The sequence below is a fragment of the Talpa occidentalis genome, unplaced genomic scaffold (assembly GCF_014898055.3).
Source record: "Talpa occidentalis isolate TD23 unplaced genomic scaffold, MPIMG_talOcc4v2.1 talOcc4.6, whole genome shotgun sequence".
NCBI classification, from domain to species: domain Eukaryota; kingdom Metazoa; phylum Chordata; class Mammalia; order Eulipotyphla; family Talpidae; genus Talpa; species Talpa occidentalis.
The window spans coordinates 111,572,612-111,591,696 of record NW_023604972.1 but is presented as its reverse complement, the minus strand read 5'-3'; the positions used below and the strand labels follow the sequence as shown (position 1 = coordinate 111,591,696).

At 38.0% G+C, this 19,085-nt stretch overlaps 1 protein-coding gene across 1 annotated transcript in view; it reads right to left on the bottom strand.

The window, feature by feature from the left end:
* ANKRD55 (ankyrin repeat domain 55) overlaps window positions 1-19,085 on the bottom strand; it is a 154,337-nt gene that overhangs the window by 25,325 nt on the left and 109,927 nt on the right. The window contains exon 7 of the mRNA XM_037530301.2: window positions 7,624-7,752. Within this exon, the coding sequence (XP_037386198.1) occupies window positions 7,624-7,752 (129 nt within the window). The remainder of the gene's footprint in view (window positions 1-7,623; window positions 7,753-19,085) is intronic.

Sequence of the window (19,085 nt, the reverse complement as noted above, 5' to 3'; positions counted from 1 at the left end):
ATGGACAGTCTGTCTGCAGACACAACACCACTGCCATTCTGCCTCCAATAAAAACCATGGTCTAGCTATTTGATCCTGTATGTTCACATGAGGGAAACAAAAGTGAAAAACGCTGTTTAGCCCAGCAACATCAGTAGCAGTGATGCGGGCCTTGCCAACTGAGACCTGCTGTAAATTAAACATGAGGTGCTTTAAAAGCATTTCTGAAGAGGGTTGTCATGGTGCAGCCTCTCAAGAATTTGAGAGCACCCCAGAGAGCACCATCTGTGAGCTGAGGCCCTGGCTCAGTGGTCTCCTGGGAATAGCACTCCCTTCTTGGCAAGCTGGGCTGAGAATCAGCCAAAGGTAGGCTCCAGGCCTGAGAGGCCAGGAAGCATCTCTGAGACCAAGAGAACCAGGAGAGAAGATATGGGATATTGCCCATTTGGACCTTGGGAAGAATGGGGAGTGAGGTTACATTTGGTGGAAATGAGGTTTAATAAAGGAAATAACAATATTGTACAAATTCTCTTCTTATGGAACTCTAGAATTCTGCATTGGGTAGCCAGATGAAGATTATAGTTTTGTTTGTTTCTGTTGTATGTGCCCACAAAGTTGCCTTCATGTGCTGAAAAATACTGGAAACTACTGAGTCCTAGCCATGTTTTCTTTAACACAGAAGGGTTAGGAGTTGGAGACATCTGTCTCATAAGAAACAACGCCAAGAAGAAAGTTGAATTAGGATATAATAAGTAACTATAGGGTGAACTGAAAAAAGGTAAATGCTAATATTCTGATTAAGTGACATTCCAAGGAGTTTTAGTGTGAGATTTAGGACTAGTTTGTTGTTGACATATGTCTGGGGAATGAGTTCAATGGTGGTTTCTTGGAGGTAACTCCAACCTCCTTCCTTCTTCTCAGAGTAGGGACCTGTTTCCATTACTTGTCCCTTGAGGGTGACTATAAAGTAGAGGCTGGGTTTTACGTCACATGGCCCTCTAAAAGGGATGGTTAGTTTTGTAATCTGAGAACTCTAGCCCATCAGTGCTGCTGGAGCCAGATGCATTAGGCTAAAACAGCTGGAGATCTACCAGTCTATAAAGAGTGAACATTTGAGAGCGGAGGGCTTATGTGAATCAGAGAGAAAAGTGCCCAATATGCTTGCTTAGAGCCTGGACCTCCTTTGTGGTTAGCCCTCTTTGGATCCAGGTTTTCAGCTTGGCCTGACTTCAGAGGCTGCTGTACCCAAAATCTGGGACTGACTCTTCTGGAGAGCAAAAGGAAAATGGAAAAGGTGAGGGTGATGGTGCATAGTAACCCTCAGTCACTGAGCTACTTTATTTCATAGATGTTCTAAAATTTAATATCTCTCTCTATATATAAAACAGTCAACAACCACCTCTTTTCTTGCTGCATTAGTATGTAGAAGGGGGTCTAGCTTCTGCTTCTAGCTGTCTGGCAAGACAAAAGTCTCCAGGATATCTCTACATTGTCCTTGTTAAACCTAAGACTGGGAATTTTTCTGCTGAATTGGCACTTAGCAAAGAGTAACTATCAATAAATATTTGCTGAACAATGAACAAATAAATGGGTAAAACAATCTTTACAAACAATGGACAAAGCCAAATAGAATAGAATTTTACCCATGCTTTCTCTTTCTTTTTCTCATTATCTCTCCTTACTATGTTTCCCCCTTTATCTTTACTTATATTTATTTATTTTACTCTGAGGGGAATCTCTGTTTCTTCTTCTTCAACCCTAAGCCCTTCTTCTCTATATCCAAGCTTTGAGGAGCTGACACACCACAGGCCACTTTAATGCAGGTTAACCTTCAGCACTCTAGTTTCCTAAGCAGGTCAGTCTGTGCTTGTAGGTTAAAGGATTTCACAAACTTGACTTTCTCTTTGTTTACTTTAGGCTTGTCTGGCTTTGTAGTCTTTCTTTTATCAAGCACTGAGCCATGTGACCCTGGTGGCTGGGTAGGTGCAGGGTGTACTTGGGCAAATAACAACCTCTTGGTGCAAATGACAACCTTCATGTCTCCACCTATGAACTAAAAGTTTGTACTAAATGACATATGTGATCACTTCCAGGTGTAACATTCTTTTTCCTTATGAACTGAACCCACTGGTATGTGATATTTAAAATTACCTTTTGGCATTCTGAAAATATTTAGAACTGAAGTATATTTATAGGATTTTCATACAATTCAAATAATTGACCACAGATCTAGGTCACCAGAGGGAGAAGAAAGTTTCCGTGCTGCCCTAAGAGCTACAAAGATGGTGTATGTGTGAGTGTTTAATTGTGTGTGTGTGTGTGTATGTAATTCCCTTGACCACGTACCAAATGAACAAACTTAAAACAGTTGTTTTATATTAATGTAATTCTTTTCTTTCTGTACTCCTTTGAAAAATGCTCTAAAAGCAGCATTCTAAATAAACATTTTCAAGTTAGTGGAGAAAGGAGCCAGGGGTAAAATTTGAGGGGCATCAGATACTTGTTTCTTTTATTGATCTGCCATCTTATCTAGCCTATAATTCCTATCATTAGGGAAAAAATCTGGTATTAAATGGTGTTAAGACTTAAATGGTATTAAGTCATTGCTCTTCTGGAAACCTTGGTGAAGATAAAAATGGTATTCCACAAAAAAGAATCCAAATCAGCCATTAATTCTATTGGTTTGAAATGTATAACTCCCTTGGCCTGAATTCAATGAATACCTCTTTGAGAGCCTAAAATTCACAGAGATCTCTTCTGAGTTTTAAGCCATCTAAATGAATATAGAACATTGTCCCTCAGCATACAATCTAGAAGGGCATCCCACTGATTATAACAACAGTCCCACAAGTAAGAAAGTGCTAGATGAACAATATGGAGGGAAAAATTCTGAAAGCGAGCTCAACAAAGGTAACATTTGGTTGTACCTTGATACATAAGAAGAAATAAGTAGAAATTCTGCAAGTAGAAGTGACTGCAAAAAGAAAAATATTTCACCATAGGGAAGAGCATGACTGAATGGGGGGGGAGAGGCAGAATGAACCTGTATGATGTAGTGGAGGGATTATTAATTCAGTGTGACTGGGATAAAAACTATATGGGTTGAAGAAGGAAGGACAGGGAAATGGGGTGTGCTGGGGTGGGCAGTAGTTGTTCACAGCATTATGTACACAAAATGTAATTCATTGACAGTTTTTGATATGAGGACAACAGTGACCATGATTGTCTTGGTGTAATAATAGCTATGTAGTACACTCCTCTGTGTCTTGTAGAAAGGGAACTTGGTCACAATGTGAAAATAGACTGGTGGAGGAAAGGCCTGAAAGTAGAAATACAGATACATAGATATTGATGGTGGAAACTTGATCTAAGGTGATGGTGGCTGCGTGAAACTGGCGGCACTTGCTCTTCCCAGTTTGTTCTCCATTTCCCCTCCTCCTGTTCTCCACTCTCTGGAATATATAAATTGCTTCAAATAGGCTCACCTGCCCTTTGGTTTCTGGCTAGGTTTGGCTAATTGAGTGGCATTTACAGGAGATGGATGTAGTAGAAAAGAGAGGTTGGAGTATTTGTCCTTTGGTTCTCTCCTTGCTGGGCTGCAGCTTGGTTGTTCCACCAAAGCCTTCATTTCGGTCCTGTGTCCTCTCCTATAGCTATAGCCTTTGCCATGTCTTAGTAACCACTCCCTCCCAGGTTCTTTTAGACCCAGAAGCCGTAAAAATCAACTGCTGTCATGTATAAACCTCTTCATGTATTTCTCCTCAGTTACTCTCACCTGAGTGGGTCTTTGACCTGTATAATTGGAATTGAAAGGAGGTGACAGAGATGTGAGACTTGAGGAGGCAGAGCTGGGAGGTCTTGATAATGAACTGGACATGAAAGCCAATAAGGTGGAAGCCTGTGGTGTGGGCCACTGGGAAAATGGGTGTGGTGAATTTACTCTGAATTGTCTGTGAGAAATTATGGGAAGATGACCAGTAAAGCTGGAAATGTGACTTAAAGTTTAAAAGAGAGTTCCAAACTTGTTACTGATATGAATTTTTTTGAGTAGAATGATAGTTTGAATTCATAAGAACTGAAGGGTTTTCTGAGGAAGAGAGATGGACAAAAAGATTGATGACTGAACTGCAGTGTTGAGGAGTGAAAAGGAGATGAGGTCAAGAGATACATGTGGAGACTCCTGATAACCTGATGTCATCACAGATAAGAACATGTATTTAGGGACTAAGATGCCATGGAGAGTGATTATAAGGGGGAGACAAGGCTCTGCTCAGAGTTATCCCAGATGGATGCAAGTAGAGGGCTCTCCTGGCAGAAGGGGGAGAGAGAGCAACAGCAACGGAGCCATAGGAGAGTTTTATCAGCTACCAACACATTTCTCAGCTACCTAGGAAACAGGAGCAGATGTGGAACTTAGTTTATTTGTAGGCTCAAACTTTCAAATCGTTACTGCTTTAGCTATATGAGTCAAATACAGAGGCTTTATTATGTGATCCCAGAAGGTCCAAGAGAAAAGCATAAACTTCAGTGAAAGGAAGGACAATTGGAAATAGACTCATTCATGTGGAAAAACTTTGAAAGAATACTGGTCCTGTGTATAAATCAACAAGAAGGCTAAGGAAGCTAAGTGTAATAAGGGTTTCAGCTGACATTTGGAATTACCCTTTGTCTTTTTTGAAGTGTAAAGGGCAGAACACACCACTTCTGAATTTTGCTAAACACAGGGAGGGAGAAGTTGCATGGTTCCCCTCCTACCTCTAATGTGATTCTTAACCTTTCACGGATAGTCACGCATCCTCATTGAGGAATTGAAGAAAGTTGTGGACTCCTTCCTTAGAAGTGCATGCCAACATACGCACACATACCCATACATGCACATGTAATATCACATACAATTATAGGGATTTTAAATGGCACCTACCTTGTTAATCTTTTTACTCCCAATGCCAGATACACAATAGGTGTTCAAGAATAATTTATTCAACGATTTGAATAAACAAATGAGTGAGAATTATACAAATTCATGATCAAAATGCAACCATATTAGAAAGATCTTGGCATCCATTAATATGAATGCATATTATGAATTTATCATATTTCATAAGAAGTTACTATTTTAGTGGTTTTCAGTTTTACCTGCACATTACAGTCTGGGAAGGAGAAGCTTTAAAAAATATTGATGTCTGAGTCCCAACATAGAACAATTGTCTGAAGATCTAAGAGCATGTGGTATTGGTATCAGTATTGTTTAAAAATACTTCAGATGATTCTAATGTGCAGTTAAGACTGAGGTTAATATAACAAGTTAAAAACGGAATCATTTAGATGCAGCAATTCTACTCCTTGGTATTTATTCAAAGAACACAAAAAAACTAACTCAAAGGGATAGATGCACTACTCTGCTCATTGCAGCACTATTTACAATAGACAAGTTATGGAGACAACCTAAGTGCCCAAGGTCAGATGAGTGGGTTAGGAAGATGTGGTATAAATGCACAATGGAGTACTTACTCAGCTAGAAAAAGAGATGAAATCTTGCATGTGCTATAACATGGATGGAAATGGAAGGGATGATGCTAATATGAAATAAATCAGAAGAAGAAAGACAAACAATTCACTCATATTCGGAATATAAAGAACAAAACAAAGGAACAGACTAAACAAATAAACACTAGAAATATGACTGCACAACTGAGGTTAGAGGGGCAGGGTTGGGGTGGGTAGCAAAATGGGAAGCAGGCCAACTCCTCTATGGTGGAGGATTATGGGTGCTTCTGTGGTGGGTATGGTGTGGTAACATCCATCTGAAGAGGAGTGAACCTATTTCCCTAAGTCATATACTGTTGTAAACCAATGTTACCTAAAAAAAAAAAAAAGTTACAAAAAAAGGTGGTGTTATCTAGTAGAGAGAAGAAATATGAAGATGTGGGTAAGGTAACTAAGCTTTCATAGAGGAAGTCAGGTCAGGAACCATAATGAAAACAATAATGTTTTCTAATTACATAACACATTACATATCACTGTCACATCCATGAACTCATTCTATACCAAGATAAACAGATAGTTAAGACAAGCAGAAATTGGTGATTTTTTTTTAGCCCAAGTCAGGTCTATCAGTACAAACTCAGATCTTCTGAGTTGGGTCCATTGCTCTGATTTTGCCAAATTGACCCTTTAAAGATAAGCTCGGGAGTTCTTCCCTTCAAAGAATCCAGCTTAGAAAGTCTGGAGTGGGGTCTGGGAATCTATCATTTTACAATCACTGTGGATAATTCCACATCAGTGGCTCTAAACTGGGGGGGAGTAGAAGATGGGGAAGGAGTTGGCCACAATTACCTGGGGAGATATGCACATATGTGAGCCCTATCCCAGATCTGTGGAATCGGCAGTAGGCGTGATGAGGGTAAACATGTAGAAAATGCTTGATCCTGAACCCATTCTCAACTCTGCTGAGAACCCACATGCATGGGCCCCTTCCTGGTTGCCCAGGCAGGTTTCACCAGGCCATTGCTAAGGTGAGTGAACCCTGGCCAGCCAGAGGACTGGGCTGTAGGCAGACACTGGCATATGGAAGCAGGGCAGGAGAATAGATACTGAAAGTATATAGGAGGGTGTTAAGAGCAGGTGGGGATGACAAAAACAAGTTTTGCTTACTTCAGTTCTGCCAGGCCTGACCGAACTTGAAGACAAGTTAGGAGGGAACAAAACAGCAGTTTCCAAATCACTTGTGTTTTTCCCCTACCTCAGGCACACATGTCAATCCTGAAAGTGCCAGGTGCCTGTCTCTGCCGTGTGTGATACATGAAACTACTCTCGGGGCAGGGGGAGCCTCCTCTCATAAGGATCCTGGCAGCAGTTCAGCAAGGCTGCCTGTAGGTGCTGATGGAAATAACAGTGGGGGGAACGTCTGTGCTTAGGCATCAAAAGACAGAACAAGCAAGTTTGTTGGAAAGGATGCATCGTACCACTCCTCTCTGAAGTACTGAATAGATAACTTTTAGTCATTCCCTTCTAAACAGAAAGCACTCCAGTAAATGCTGGCTATGATCTTTCTTTCAACTGCTTCTCAGTTTTGCTCTCTTTGGGCTATAGATCTCGGGGTTTGATTTGGATTGCTTTGGTCATATATACCGATATAGACTCCCTTCTCTTATGCTGAGGTAGAGCATGGGCCATGATTTTCATTGTTCAAGGGTCACCTGGAATTACTCAGCTGTGGAAGATTTGGAAGAAGAGTCATGGTGCAAACACTTTGAAAGGATTTTCCTAGTAAATCTTTGAAGGTTTATCCCTGCACACTGTGAGTAAGTAGCAAATACTGACATAGAGAGAGGTGTGTGTGTGTGTGTGTGTGTGTGTGTGTGTGTGTGTAAGAATCAAGGCTCTGCCTGATGTTCTTTAACTCCCCATCCAAGTATCATCTTCTCAATAATTGATGTTGCCAAATAACCTAAAGTGATAGGTTTTGTCTGAATATGAAAGGAGGGGAGTAGGGAAGAATGAATCTTATACTCGCTCTGTCATGCATATAAACTCCTTATCAATGGTAGGGCTGGACCTTTAATAATTCCACCATTTAGATCTGACATACTCAGGTAAATGTTAACTTGTATGCCATTCAAAAAACTTGAGCCAAGTCCTCACCTGGACTGCCCAGTGGAGAGCTGTTTTAAAGTCTTTATCCACAAGGGTGGGATCTGCCCCCTTCTTCAGCAGCATTTGGGTATGTTGAGGCTGGTTGTGGAAAGCTGCCCAGTGGAGTGGTGTCATCCCCTACAAAATCACAAGCCAAGGCACACAGATGAGCACAGGCTATTAGGAAAGAAAACAGAGTTCACACTTTCTCCCTAGGCCCAAGGGATATTACCAGCTATGCAGGTTGCTGCCTGTCCATTCATTCATTCATTCATTCATTCCTTAAGCCATCATTCAGAAGATATTTATTCAGTTTCTGCTTTGTGCCAAGCAAGCAGGTGTTGAAAATACTACAAAGGAATAAGGTAAACAATTTCCTTGTCCTTAGGGAAATTAAATTGTAGTAGAGGAAGACAGGCAACGAATGTGCACAATGGGTCAGAGGGTTTTCCAGATTGCCGAATGCTGTGGAGAATGCACATAGGGTGCTCAGATAGGTAGAGATTGTTCTACATGGGCCTCTGTAAGATGGGTTGGAAACAGAGAAAACAAGCATCAAATTCATGGAAACAGGCACTGCAGACAGAAGTCATGTAGAATGTAATCTCCCACCATGAGGTAGAAGCTCTGTTCAGTGCAGTCTTCTCAGTGACTACAATGGAGACTAGAAGATGTTGAGTAATGAGAGATGGAGCGCGGGGAGAGCCATGTGAGGTGAGGCTGGAGGGGGGAGGCAGAGGCTAATCCTGGGAGTTGGGATGGATAAGGCATAAGGATTTCATTAAAAGCCAATGGAAAGATAATGAAAGTTTTTAAGCAGATATTAACATGATCTGATTTATACTGTTAGGAGAAATCATTCTGGCAATGTGGAGAACAGATTTGAATGCTCTTTCAGAGCTTAAGGTCACACATTTTGGACAGCATTTAATAATAAAATGAGCTAGTCCTGGAAAAGCTCGTTTTTACTGAAAGGCTTAGTATTATTTTGGAAAATACAATGAAAAGATGGTCTTTCATCCTTGTCTACTTTTCTCAATTACTTGAAATATATGACTCAAAATTAAGAGTGACTCCAAATTAATCTGGTAAAGGGAGCAAAGAACATAAGCATATTTATAATTTCTCCCTTTATAGCAATCTGTGCAGACAACATAAAGACAGGAATCACTACCTTGACCTCTCTGCTCCATCCAAGATGAGCTAAGTGGAGATGGGACTCAGTCTAGTTAGTTAGGAGTGCACAACTAATATGGCCCAGAACGAATATTCATTGATCCAGAGGCTTATGATTCTTAAATATCTCACTTAAACCTCCAAACAACCCCATGGGTTAAGTATTGCAGTGAGATAGCACAGCCAGTCTTCATTCCCTAGCCTTCTCTGCAGATTGGTGTAGCCCAGGAAATTGAATCCTGGCCACTGCATTGTGAACAGAAGGGCTCCTCCAGGCCTGCCTAGAAAACAAAATCCCTGCAGTGTTTATACCTTCTCTCTTTTCTCATCTGATGACTGACTACAGAGGAAGGAATGCCACTGAATTGTAAAACATATGTAAAGAAATAAAGGTATAGCTAAAAATAAAAAGAAAGAAAAAAAATTGGGGGGAAAAAAGATGGTAGAACAATGTGATAAAAAAGCTGAGGACTCTGACTGACAAAGTAGAACAGGACCACCCTGGTAAGCTAGCACTGGAGTATGACGTGAGAAAGAAATGAACTTTTATTGTGTTAGGCCACTGGGGTTTTGAGTTTGCTACAGCAGGTTGTCAACTCAGACAGGTACCACTGTCCTTTTTGTTTTATAGAAGAGGAAGCGAGGCTCTAGAGAAGTTCCTTTGTCTGTGACTAAACAAACAATTTAAACAAGGATTTGAGGTTTGTGGTACACTGGGTTTAGAATGTTAATTCCCCTCAACAAGTTCCATATTTCAACTGATTAAATTATGGCCTGCTTGGATGTTTCCAGGCTCAGTTCATATAACACTGAGCCTCCAGAGATACACTGGAGGGCTCTGAGAATATTTCAAGAAATTGGTTCCTGACAGGAAAGAATGCTGTCTAAAAGCAGAATTCTAGTTCTTATTTTGAATGCTAAATATTTACTTGGGATTCAGAACAGCTTAATGCATTTCAATAGGTCGTCTTCACTTTTAATTTGGACTGCTGGAATTAGAAATCTAAACTCAAGGAATCAGATTCCTTTTATTCTGTATGGACTCTCCCTTTCTCCATGCTGGATCCCATTTGTTTCAGTCATTGGCTTCATTATGAAGAACTGCAAGAATCCAGGGTTAAAAACATCAAAGACTATTTTGAAGCCACTGGACTATAAGCTTTTTGAAGTCACAGGAAGGCAGGGTCCTTGCTTGTGTATCTGAATTCCTGGAGTCTAGGTTCTCACTGAGTGTTTTGCTTTTGTAAAATCTGACTTTGCTCTTAAAAATCAGACACACGAGAAAGATAGAACCTGATTTCTCATTTGTGGAAAATGAACTTGTCTGATATGATATTGTTTGTCTATTTCGCTTTTCAACAACCAGTTCTTAGTTCCACTGATTTTTTTATAGTCATTATTCACTATTTCATGTGTTTCTACTCTTATTTTTATTATTTCTTTTCTTCTACTAACTGTTGGACTTGTTTGTTCTTTTTAAGTTACTTTAGGGATAGTATTAGATTGTTTGAGATTTTTCTTAAGGGGATTTTTCTTAGTTCCCTTAAGACTACTTTTGGTACATCTCATAGATTCTGGTAGACCCCACCATCATTTTCTTTTCTCTCAAGGCTAATTTCCTTTTTCATCTAACTATTAAGCAGCATGTTGTTTAATCTCCACATATTTATAGTTTTCTCTGTTGTTGATTTCTAACTTTATGGCAATATGGTCAGAGAGAGAACTAGGTATAATTTCAGTGACTATAGTTTAATTGACAATTGATTTGTGTTCCAACATATGGTCTATCCTTGACAATGTTCCATATGCACTTGAAAAAAATGAGTATGCAGCAGTTTGTGGGTATTCTATAGATGTCTGTTAGACCTATTTGGTTTAGCTCCTCATTTAAGGCTATTATTTTCTTACTTATTTGTCTTCTGGATCTGTCCATTCTTGTAAGTAGGATCGTAAAGTCCCCTGGTATTATTGTATAGTTGCCGACATTTCTCTGAAGTTCTGTTATTGTTTTATGTATCTTGGTGCCCCATCATTTGGTACATATATTTTTATGAGTGTTATTTCTTTTTGTTGTATTAGATCCTCAATCATAATGTTGTGTTTGTTTCCATCTCTTAATAACTTTCGTAATTGGAAGCCTATCTAAGGGACAGGAGTATAATTGTCCTTGATCTTTTAATTTCTCATTTCCTTTACAAATGTCTTCCAGCCTTTAATGGTAAGTCTATGCTTGTTTTTATTGGTTAGACAGGTCTTTGGTAAACAGCAGAAGTTTGGACCGTATTAAAACTCACTCAGTCACTCCATGTTCTTTCACTGGTGAAATAAGGCCATTTACGTTTAAGGTGATTATTGAGACAGAAGTGCTCATTGACATTTTGTTATGTTTTTGTTTTTTAGTGTTTTGGGTTTGTCTTGTCTTTTTATTTTTTGAGGTCTTCCTGTTATTTTTGTTCAGGTTCTATTTCCGTTGCCTTATGTGCTACTCCTATTGATTTTTGTTTGAGGGTTCTGCTAAGGTTAGCATATGATAGGTTTTTTATTTGTGTGACCCATTGGATGGTCAGTTCTCTGACTTGTTTTGCTGGGCCATATTGTTATTCTCCTTCTCTTTTTCCATGTTAAGTGATTTAGATGTCTGTTACCTTTATGTTAGTTGTTCTGATGCTTTATAATAACCCCTTTAAATTTTCTTTTGTGTGCAACTTGGTGTTGGTAACTTTTTAGTTTTTGATTTTCAGTGAAAATCCTTGCTCTTCCTTCTGTCTTGAATTTTAATCTTGCTAGATAGACGTTTCTGGGCTGGATGTCTTTCCCTTTAAGTACTTTAAGGATCTCCTTATTATAACAAAACACTTTATAATAAAGCTGTTGAAAGCTGGTGATAAGAACAGAATATTAAAAAAATCAAGGGAAAAATGGGTAACCTGGAAAAATATGCCAATCAGGCTGTTAGCAGATTTTTGGTAGAAACATTGCAAACATGAATGTTTGGTACTGTTCTGTCTGGAACTCTTTGGGCCTTTTAGATCATATCTAGTTTGTTTCCCAGATTGAGATCATTTTCAGCAATTATTTCTTTAAATAACATTTCGATGAATTTCTCTTCTTCTGGGACCCCCATGGTATATATGTCATCTTTATCACAAAGTTCTCTTGCACTACTTTCATTTTTGTTCTTTTTTTCTCTACATTTTTCTATTTGCATGTCCTCCAACATTGTGTTTTCAAGTTCATTACTTGTCTTCACTGCTTCTACTTGTTTGCTGTTGATCCTCAATTGTATTTCTTAATTTTGCTCTAGTGTTTCTTACCTCTATTATTTCGAATTGTGGTTCCCTCATATTTCCTTTATCTTTATTCTGTTGCTCTTTTATATCCTCCACTGTGCTTTGAGTCCATAAGCATTTTTATAACTGCTACCTTGAACTTCTCTTCAGCATGTTCTGCAGTTATTCTGGATTGAGACTCATCTCAGGTTTTTTCTTTTAAATTTATTCTAGCATTATGGTATGCTCTGCCTTCTCACTTTCAACTTTTATGGGATGTAATGAGGATAGACTACTAGACTGCTATCTTTGCACTCGCTGAAGTAACAAACAACTGGCACCAGTGTGGTATAGTAAGTATAAAAAAGGACCACAGCAGTAGGGCATGAAATGATCAGGAATTCAAACTTCCTGCTGTGCCTTGGGGATCCACAGTGATCCCCTCCTCTAGGCCGGCTCAGCCTTAGTGTCTCTTATAGTCTCATGTCCACTCTACTCTAGATGATTTTTTGAATAATAGATGCAGTGCTGGATACAGTATTCTCTTTTCTTTTCCAGCATGGAGTCTTATCCTGGGGTGTTTGCTTCTGCTATTAACAGGTGCTTGAATTCTAGTTTATTTACATGTTCATTTATTTTTTTAAAAGATTTATTTATTTATACAAAAACTGGGGTACAGTCAGAGGCGTGGTAGGGTGAGAGAATTCACCGGAGACAGCAGGGACTGACTGAAGACACTGCAGAGAGGAGCAGCAGGCAAGAGAGGTCTGCCGCACCATGTGGGTTTCTCCCTGACTGGCCGGGAATCGAACCCATGCTGCAGTGGCTGCAGACAGCTTCACATTGCGGTGCTCAACCTGCTGCACCACGAAGGAGGCCCTACATGCTCATTTATTGTTTTGGTTTCAGTACTGGGGTGGGGGTGGTAGGTGTTTTGAATATCCCAGCCTTGGCTTCAAGTGGTACCCTCTTTCATGAGATATAAGTGATCCAATCTGTTTCTCCCCATTAATTTAGGCTCCGGCTATTGTATACGGAGAGCTTCAGGCTCCAGTCAGTAATCCTTGCTTTACTCTCCCATGTTTACAGCTCTTCAACAATGCACCCTCTGTCATAGTTACCAAATCACATATGCCCTTATCCAGTGCAGTTTTCAGGAGTCCCCAGTACTGGCATGTGTCTGAGTCAACAACTGTTGGGGGCTCTGCACAGTAGCCGCCTCTCCCTCTTCTGGGTTGTACTGTACTGGTATCACTATACATGGAGTTAACTTAAAGATTTTCTTACAACCTTCCTCTAGACTATTGCTCCTAGAGTGTGCTGTGGTCATGTTTCCCCTGAAGGTTTTTGGGGGCTTTGGTCTATAATCTTCCCCTCAAAGTTTTTTGGGCTTTGTTCTACTGTAATCTAGTGATGAGTATATGGAGGAATAGAGGCTTTACTTGGCCACCATCTTGCCAGATTTCACCCCACTGAATCTTTACAACAATTTCAAGGAGTTGGTAAATTTTAGGCACATTTTACAGGAGAAGAAATAAAAACAGACAGGTTAAGTAATTTGCCAAAGGCCACTGACTAGGTACATGGCAGAGGAGGGATTCAAATCCAGGTCTCTGCAACTCTGGATGCTAGAAAATTCTTTACTTTGTGATTTTAGCTAGAGTCAGGGTCTTCTCAGTTTCTAGAATAGTGGTTTTTACTACTATAAGGATTGGAAACTTATATTGTTAATGTGTCATTAATATTGCCTCTGGACTCCTTCTAGAGCACAGCCGGTAAGCACATAGGCACTTATGTATGAATATATATATTTTTTCCATATATAAACATACACACATATATATCCTCCATATACTCATCACTACATTACAGTAGAACTATATATATATATATATATATATATATATATTTTTTTTTTTTTTTTTCCCCCTCTCTCCTTCTTAGCTCAGAATTTGGAGCACTGTTAGAAATAGGTGGTGACCGGCCTTCCTGGTAGCCTAGGGTTGTGTCTCAGCAATATCATGGCTATAGCCTGAGTTCAATCCTGGGCCAGGGAGGTGACCAACATGGCACAGTAGACCTCTCCTGTTTTGCCCGCTGCTCCCCTCAGCAGCATATTTTAGTAAACCTGCCTGTTCTGCTCCCCATTCTGGCTCCGGTGAATTCTCTTACCTGCTCCCCTCACCACCCCCCCACCCCGCACCTCTGTCCTACACCCCAGTTCTTCTATGCAAAAATATTTTTTTTTTAAAAATGCTTGTAAGCTCCCATTAAAAAGGAAAAAGAAATAGGTGGTGATCTCCTGAATGGCTTCAAATCAAGATTTGAATTATTCCATTAAAAATTACACATAGATACATGCACACACACACAGAATTTATTTATATTGTAAGATGTTTTAAACATTCAGTCAAGGGAAATTTGCTGTTACTATTTTTTTTTCAATTGGACTGATGAGAAATAAAAATAAATTCCCTTAGAGTGAGTGATATGAAAAATGAAACTTTCAAAGTCAGCTCAAGGGAAGCTCTTGGTATTGCACAACGTTCTTTGTTTGGGAACTTATTTCTACAACTGACTCCTTCCTTCAGCTTATGTCGAGCCGACAGCATGGTACTTGTGTTATGTTAAGAGTTGGGTGGCCATTTAAGAGGCAAACTTCAAACTTGTCAGTTGGTATCTGCACTGAGCAATGACAATGATTACAGAGTTAACATTACACAGTTAGGTTATAATGCAATTAAAGGCAGAGGCTGCAGCTTATCCATTCTGGTATGCCCTGTGCACCTAGCACATAGTAGGTGTACAAGATATTGGCACAGGAAGAATTAATCAGTGAATTGCAGGTTGTCAAGAATATCTTGAACTCATGTCTGTCAAAGGCAAGAGAGACCACTATGTCTAAACTGAGTAACAGCTGCTTCCTGGAGTTTCACTGAGAACTCAGTTGTGCCTGCAAATCACCTAGGAGCTGGAAATCAAGGAGCCTCTTGCAAACCTGTTGCAACACATACCCAGATGGCCCTGGTGACAGTAGAACTACATTTTTTGAAGAATAAAAAGGATTGGCTAAAAGAGTGAAGAATAATTCCTATTCAGTTAATAGCACAGCTCTTTAGAATGTTAGGAAGAGAACTGTTTTAGTTTACTTAGCAGTCATTTTGAGATTGCTGATAGAACTATAACTATTGGGTGCATAACAAGCTGCTTTGGGACCATGCTTTTATATAGATGAGTAGTGAGTAATTCTGTGCTTTGAGTCTGTGCCACCAAAATTTCAGCTGAGGGCTTACAAGACCTATCAGGTTTTCAGAGCTTCCCTTTTGCCCTACCCACCCTCCCCACCAAAAAACCCCACTGTATCTTTTGTGTTTCCTGAACTAGAAATCTGATTAAATACTTAGCAGTGGTATTTCAGAACTGCACTTTTAGACTGACTCTAGCAGACAAAGGCACACAGAAAATGTGTGATGTGGCTGGGTGCTTGCTGCATCCCTTGTCTTTGTGCACAGGGGTGGGGTAGGGGGGATGGGACAGAATTATAGCAGGTGGTTGAGAGGTTAGCAAAAACAATTCTAGATGCTTCAAAAGTCCAGCTTGGCTCTGGTTGACATTTAATAATTTTCATACTATTCATCTCCCAACCACAAATAACCATGACTCACAAAAGTTATAGAGGTCTCCTACAGAGAAAACTGGAATAAATGATGCACTTAAAAAACAAAACCAGATGGTTAGATGTATATAATGAAAGTCATTTTCTTTCATTTTTTTATTTAGAAAAAAAACTTATATTATTATATCAGAAAGATTAGTAAATTAATTCATAGTCTTTGTTTTAGAGTTCTTTAATCTGGGTAAACAGTGAGTATCACAATAGTCAAAGATCATAATTGAATACTAAAGATTATCTGAGGTCAAATCTTAGAACAATAGGAATGTCTACTAATAATGATATTCTTCAAACATTCTCACTTTATCTCTATAACAATGACAAAAATATGTCTACAAAGTAACATTTTTTTTATAATAGAGATTTTTATAATTTAAATGAGACATTAAAAAGAAAAATAATGTAAGATAACTTAGGGTTATGAAAACATAGGAGAAAATTCTAACAAGAATCAAACTTAGATAAAAAGCCTTTAGAATAGAGACTAAGTTGATAATACTAATTTTTCAACAAAACAGAATATCTATATTCTTCTACACTAAATTGTGAACTATTAGAGCAGGGATCAAACTGACATGAAACATGGTATGTACTTAATAAATATTTGTGAAGGAATAAAATGACTATTTTCCTGTTCTAGGTATATCACCATGGGACCCTCTGTAATTATTCACTCATTGCTCAAAATGTTTTGCAAAGATCTTTTTTGGATTTATTACTAGAGCAAGGGTTCTATCCATGGGTAGAAAGCAGGCTTTGTATGAGCTTAGATTAATTCATAATTCAATTATGAATATAGGCAAAACACCAGAATAGTGTTAACAACATCTGTGACTTTGCCAGTAATATAAATTATAGAGCTCTTCTATCACATTGGTTATGGAAAACATCTCAAAATAATCTTTACATGTGTCATTACCTTTAAAATGGAAGTAATTATTGGTCCCACCCCTAAATCTTTTCTAATGCATTAATAAAAAAACTTTCATATTACTAATATAAACTTATTCTTTAAAACATTTTGATAATTATATAATTGCTTTCTTTTGTATTCCTCTGTGTTTTGTCTTATGTAATTTCAAATATTTTTCTGAGAAGGGGTCCATAGTCTTCACCAGCACACAAGAACTGTACACATCATAAAAAAGGTAAGGACTCTTGTTCTATAGTCTGTAGTATATACTTTTGATGACCCAAAGTGATATAAAATCTTGCTTTATAACATAAGATTTTAAAATAGATTTTGGAAATAATTAGATGTCACCTAGAGACAAGTCTGGTGAAAAGAAAATAAAGAGTAATTGAGAGTTAGATCAACAAAACAGAGAAAGGACCATAAAATTAAATCATGATTTTTCTTCTTAAACTTAATTATTTATCTATTTTATATGTACTTAATAATTTAATGATTTATCAAATATATATAGCCATTTATGTTTATATCAGGGTGCTCTACAATGTACAAGTTCTGAGCTAGACTCTAATGGTACAAAGATGAAAAAGACATGGTCTGTCTCTAGAAACTTAAGGAGAGGAGTGTTGGGGGAGAGAAGGAAGTAGATTCTTAAATAGTAACGACTCTGCTTCATTTTTTAAAGGTGCTTGTTTTCAGGATAAAAATGCTGGCAAATTTAATTTTTTTTTTTTACTTTTTTTAAGCTAATTTTTCAATTTCATCTTTGTAGTGTACAATTTCTGCCTGTGGTTATATTTTAGAGATATTATAGTGGATTTAGCACTAAGGATTATATCCAAAAGTTCACATCTGTTTTTTTAACTTGGATTTATTTTATCAGAGTGTTGTCATAATAGAAATTTAGATTATTGGGCTACTCACAAAAATCTACCTACATCAGAAAAAGCATCTTATAAAGGTTCAATGATAAATCCTGAACACCAAGCATAAGAATGCTTCTTTGGATAAATGCATTTAAAGTTCTAATTCAGATACCAACAGCTAATAGGCCCCTTTGATGGGGGTGCTCTTCTCGTTAAACTAAAATGAAGCAGGAGAGTTTAGATTCCAGGAGTTTAGCAACTTGTTAACTCCCTATAGTTGCAAGAGACACACCTCTAAGTCATTGAGTCCCCTGAGGTCCAGAAGAACAAAGGCACAAAGGACAATCTGACCTAGTGTTAAACTCTGCAATGTTGATAGCTTCTAAATGAGTCACTTTATAATTTAGCAGTGTGGTTAATGAAACAGTAAAAACAGATTATTGAAACACAACAAAGAGTTCAGAAATGGAACCACATTTTAACAAAATAACCTTGTAACAAACTGAAAGAAAATTTAGCATAATATGATTATGGCTCTGGGAGTAGGGGAGGCCCTTTTTAAGATGATACCAAAGGCAAAAGCAGTAGTGGGCAAAAAGGACTATTTTAATTATAGCATGTTTCAAATTTTCTTTATGAGAAAAGACATCATGAAAAGTTCTAAAATAAGCAACAACTTAAACAAAATATTTAAATCCCAACAACAAAGAGTTAATGTTCAGAATATAAATTCCTATGAATCAATAAGAAAATGACCAGTGACCCAAGAGATGAATGGACAAGAGAATGTAAACAGATAAGTCAGAAAAGATATAAAAATATCCACGTTCCTATGAGACAATGCTCACTGGTTATCAGGGAAATGCAAATTTAAAAAAAAGAAAACCTAACAATAGGAATATAACAATGAATATTTTTACTTTACTGGAGGAACTTTAAACTGATAGAGCTGTATTGGAAAATAATGAGGCATAGGTATTAAAAATTACTACTACGCAATAATTCTTCTATAAAAATGCTTGTATAAAGTACAAGGGGGTTTGCACACACACATTCTACCTAAAGTAGTGTTTGTGGTAGTGAGAAACTGGAGACAACCTAAATATCAATGAGAATAACTGAATGAATGCAGGTATTTTCATAGTATGCAACATTTTAAAGTCATTAAAGGGAATGAGCCAGACAGGTCTATACATATCAACATGAACAGAACTGTATGATATACATATTCTTGAGTGAAAAAGCCAAATTGAAGAACAGCATATATAATACCCCATAGGATCTGTGAATATATATAAAAGATTGGGAAACCTGGTGGATGAAGTAATCAAGGCGTTCCTGCTATAACTTGTAATATTTAAATTTTTAAAAAGCAATGTGTTCATGTATTAATTATACACGTAAAAACAAAGAGTACAAAATATTGTTTTAAGTCATTGAACTCAGAAAAGGACAGCCTCCAAGTGATACTCACCTCTCTAATATAAAGCAGTATCAGGTTTGTTTTATTTGAGCAGTTAGTTATAGAATGGTTTCAGAAGCTGATTTTTTCCCTTTCTCCCTCCTTCTTTCTA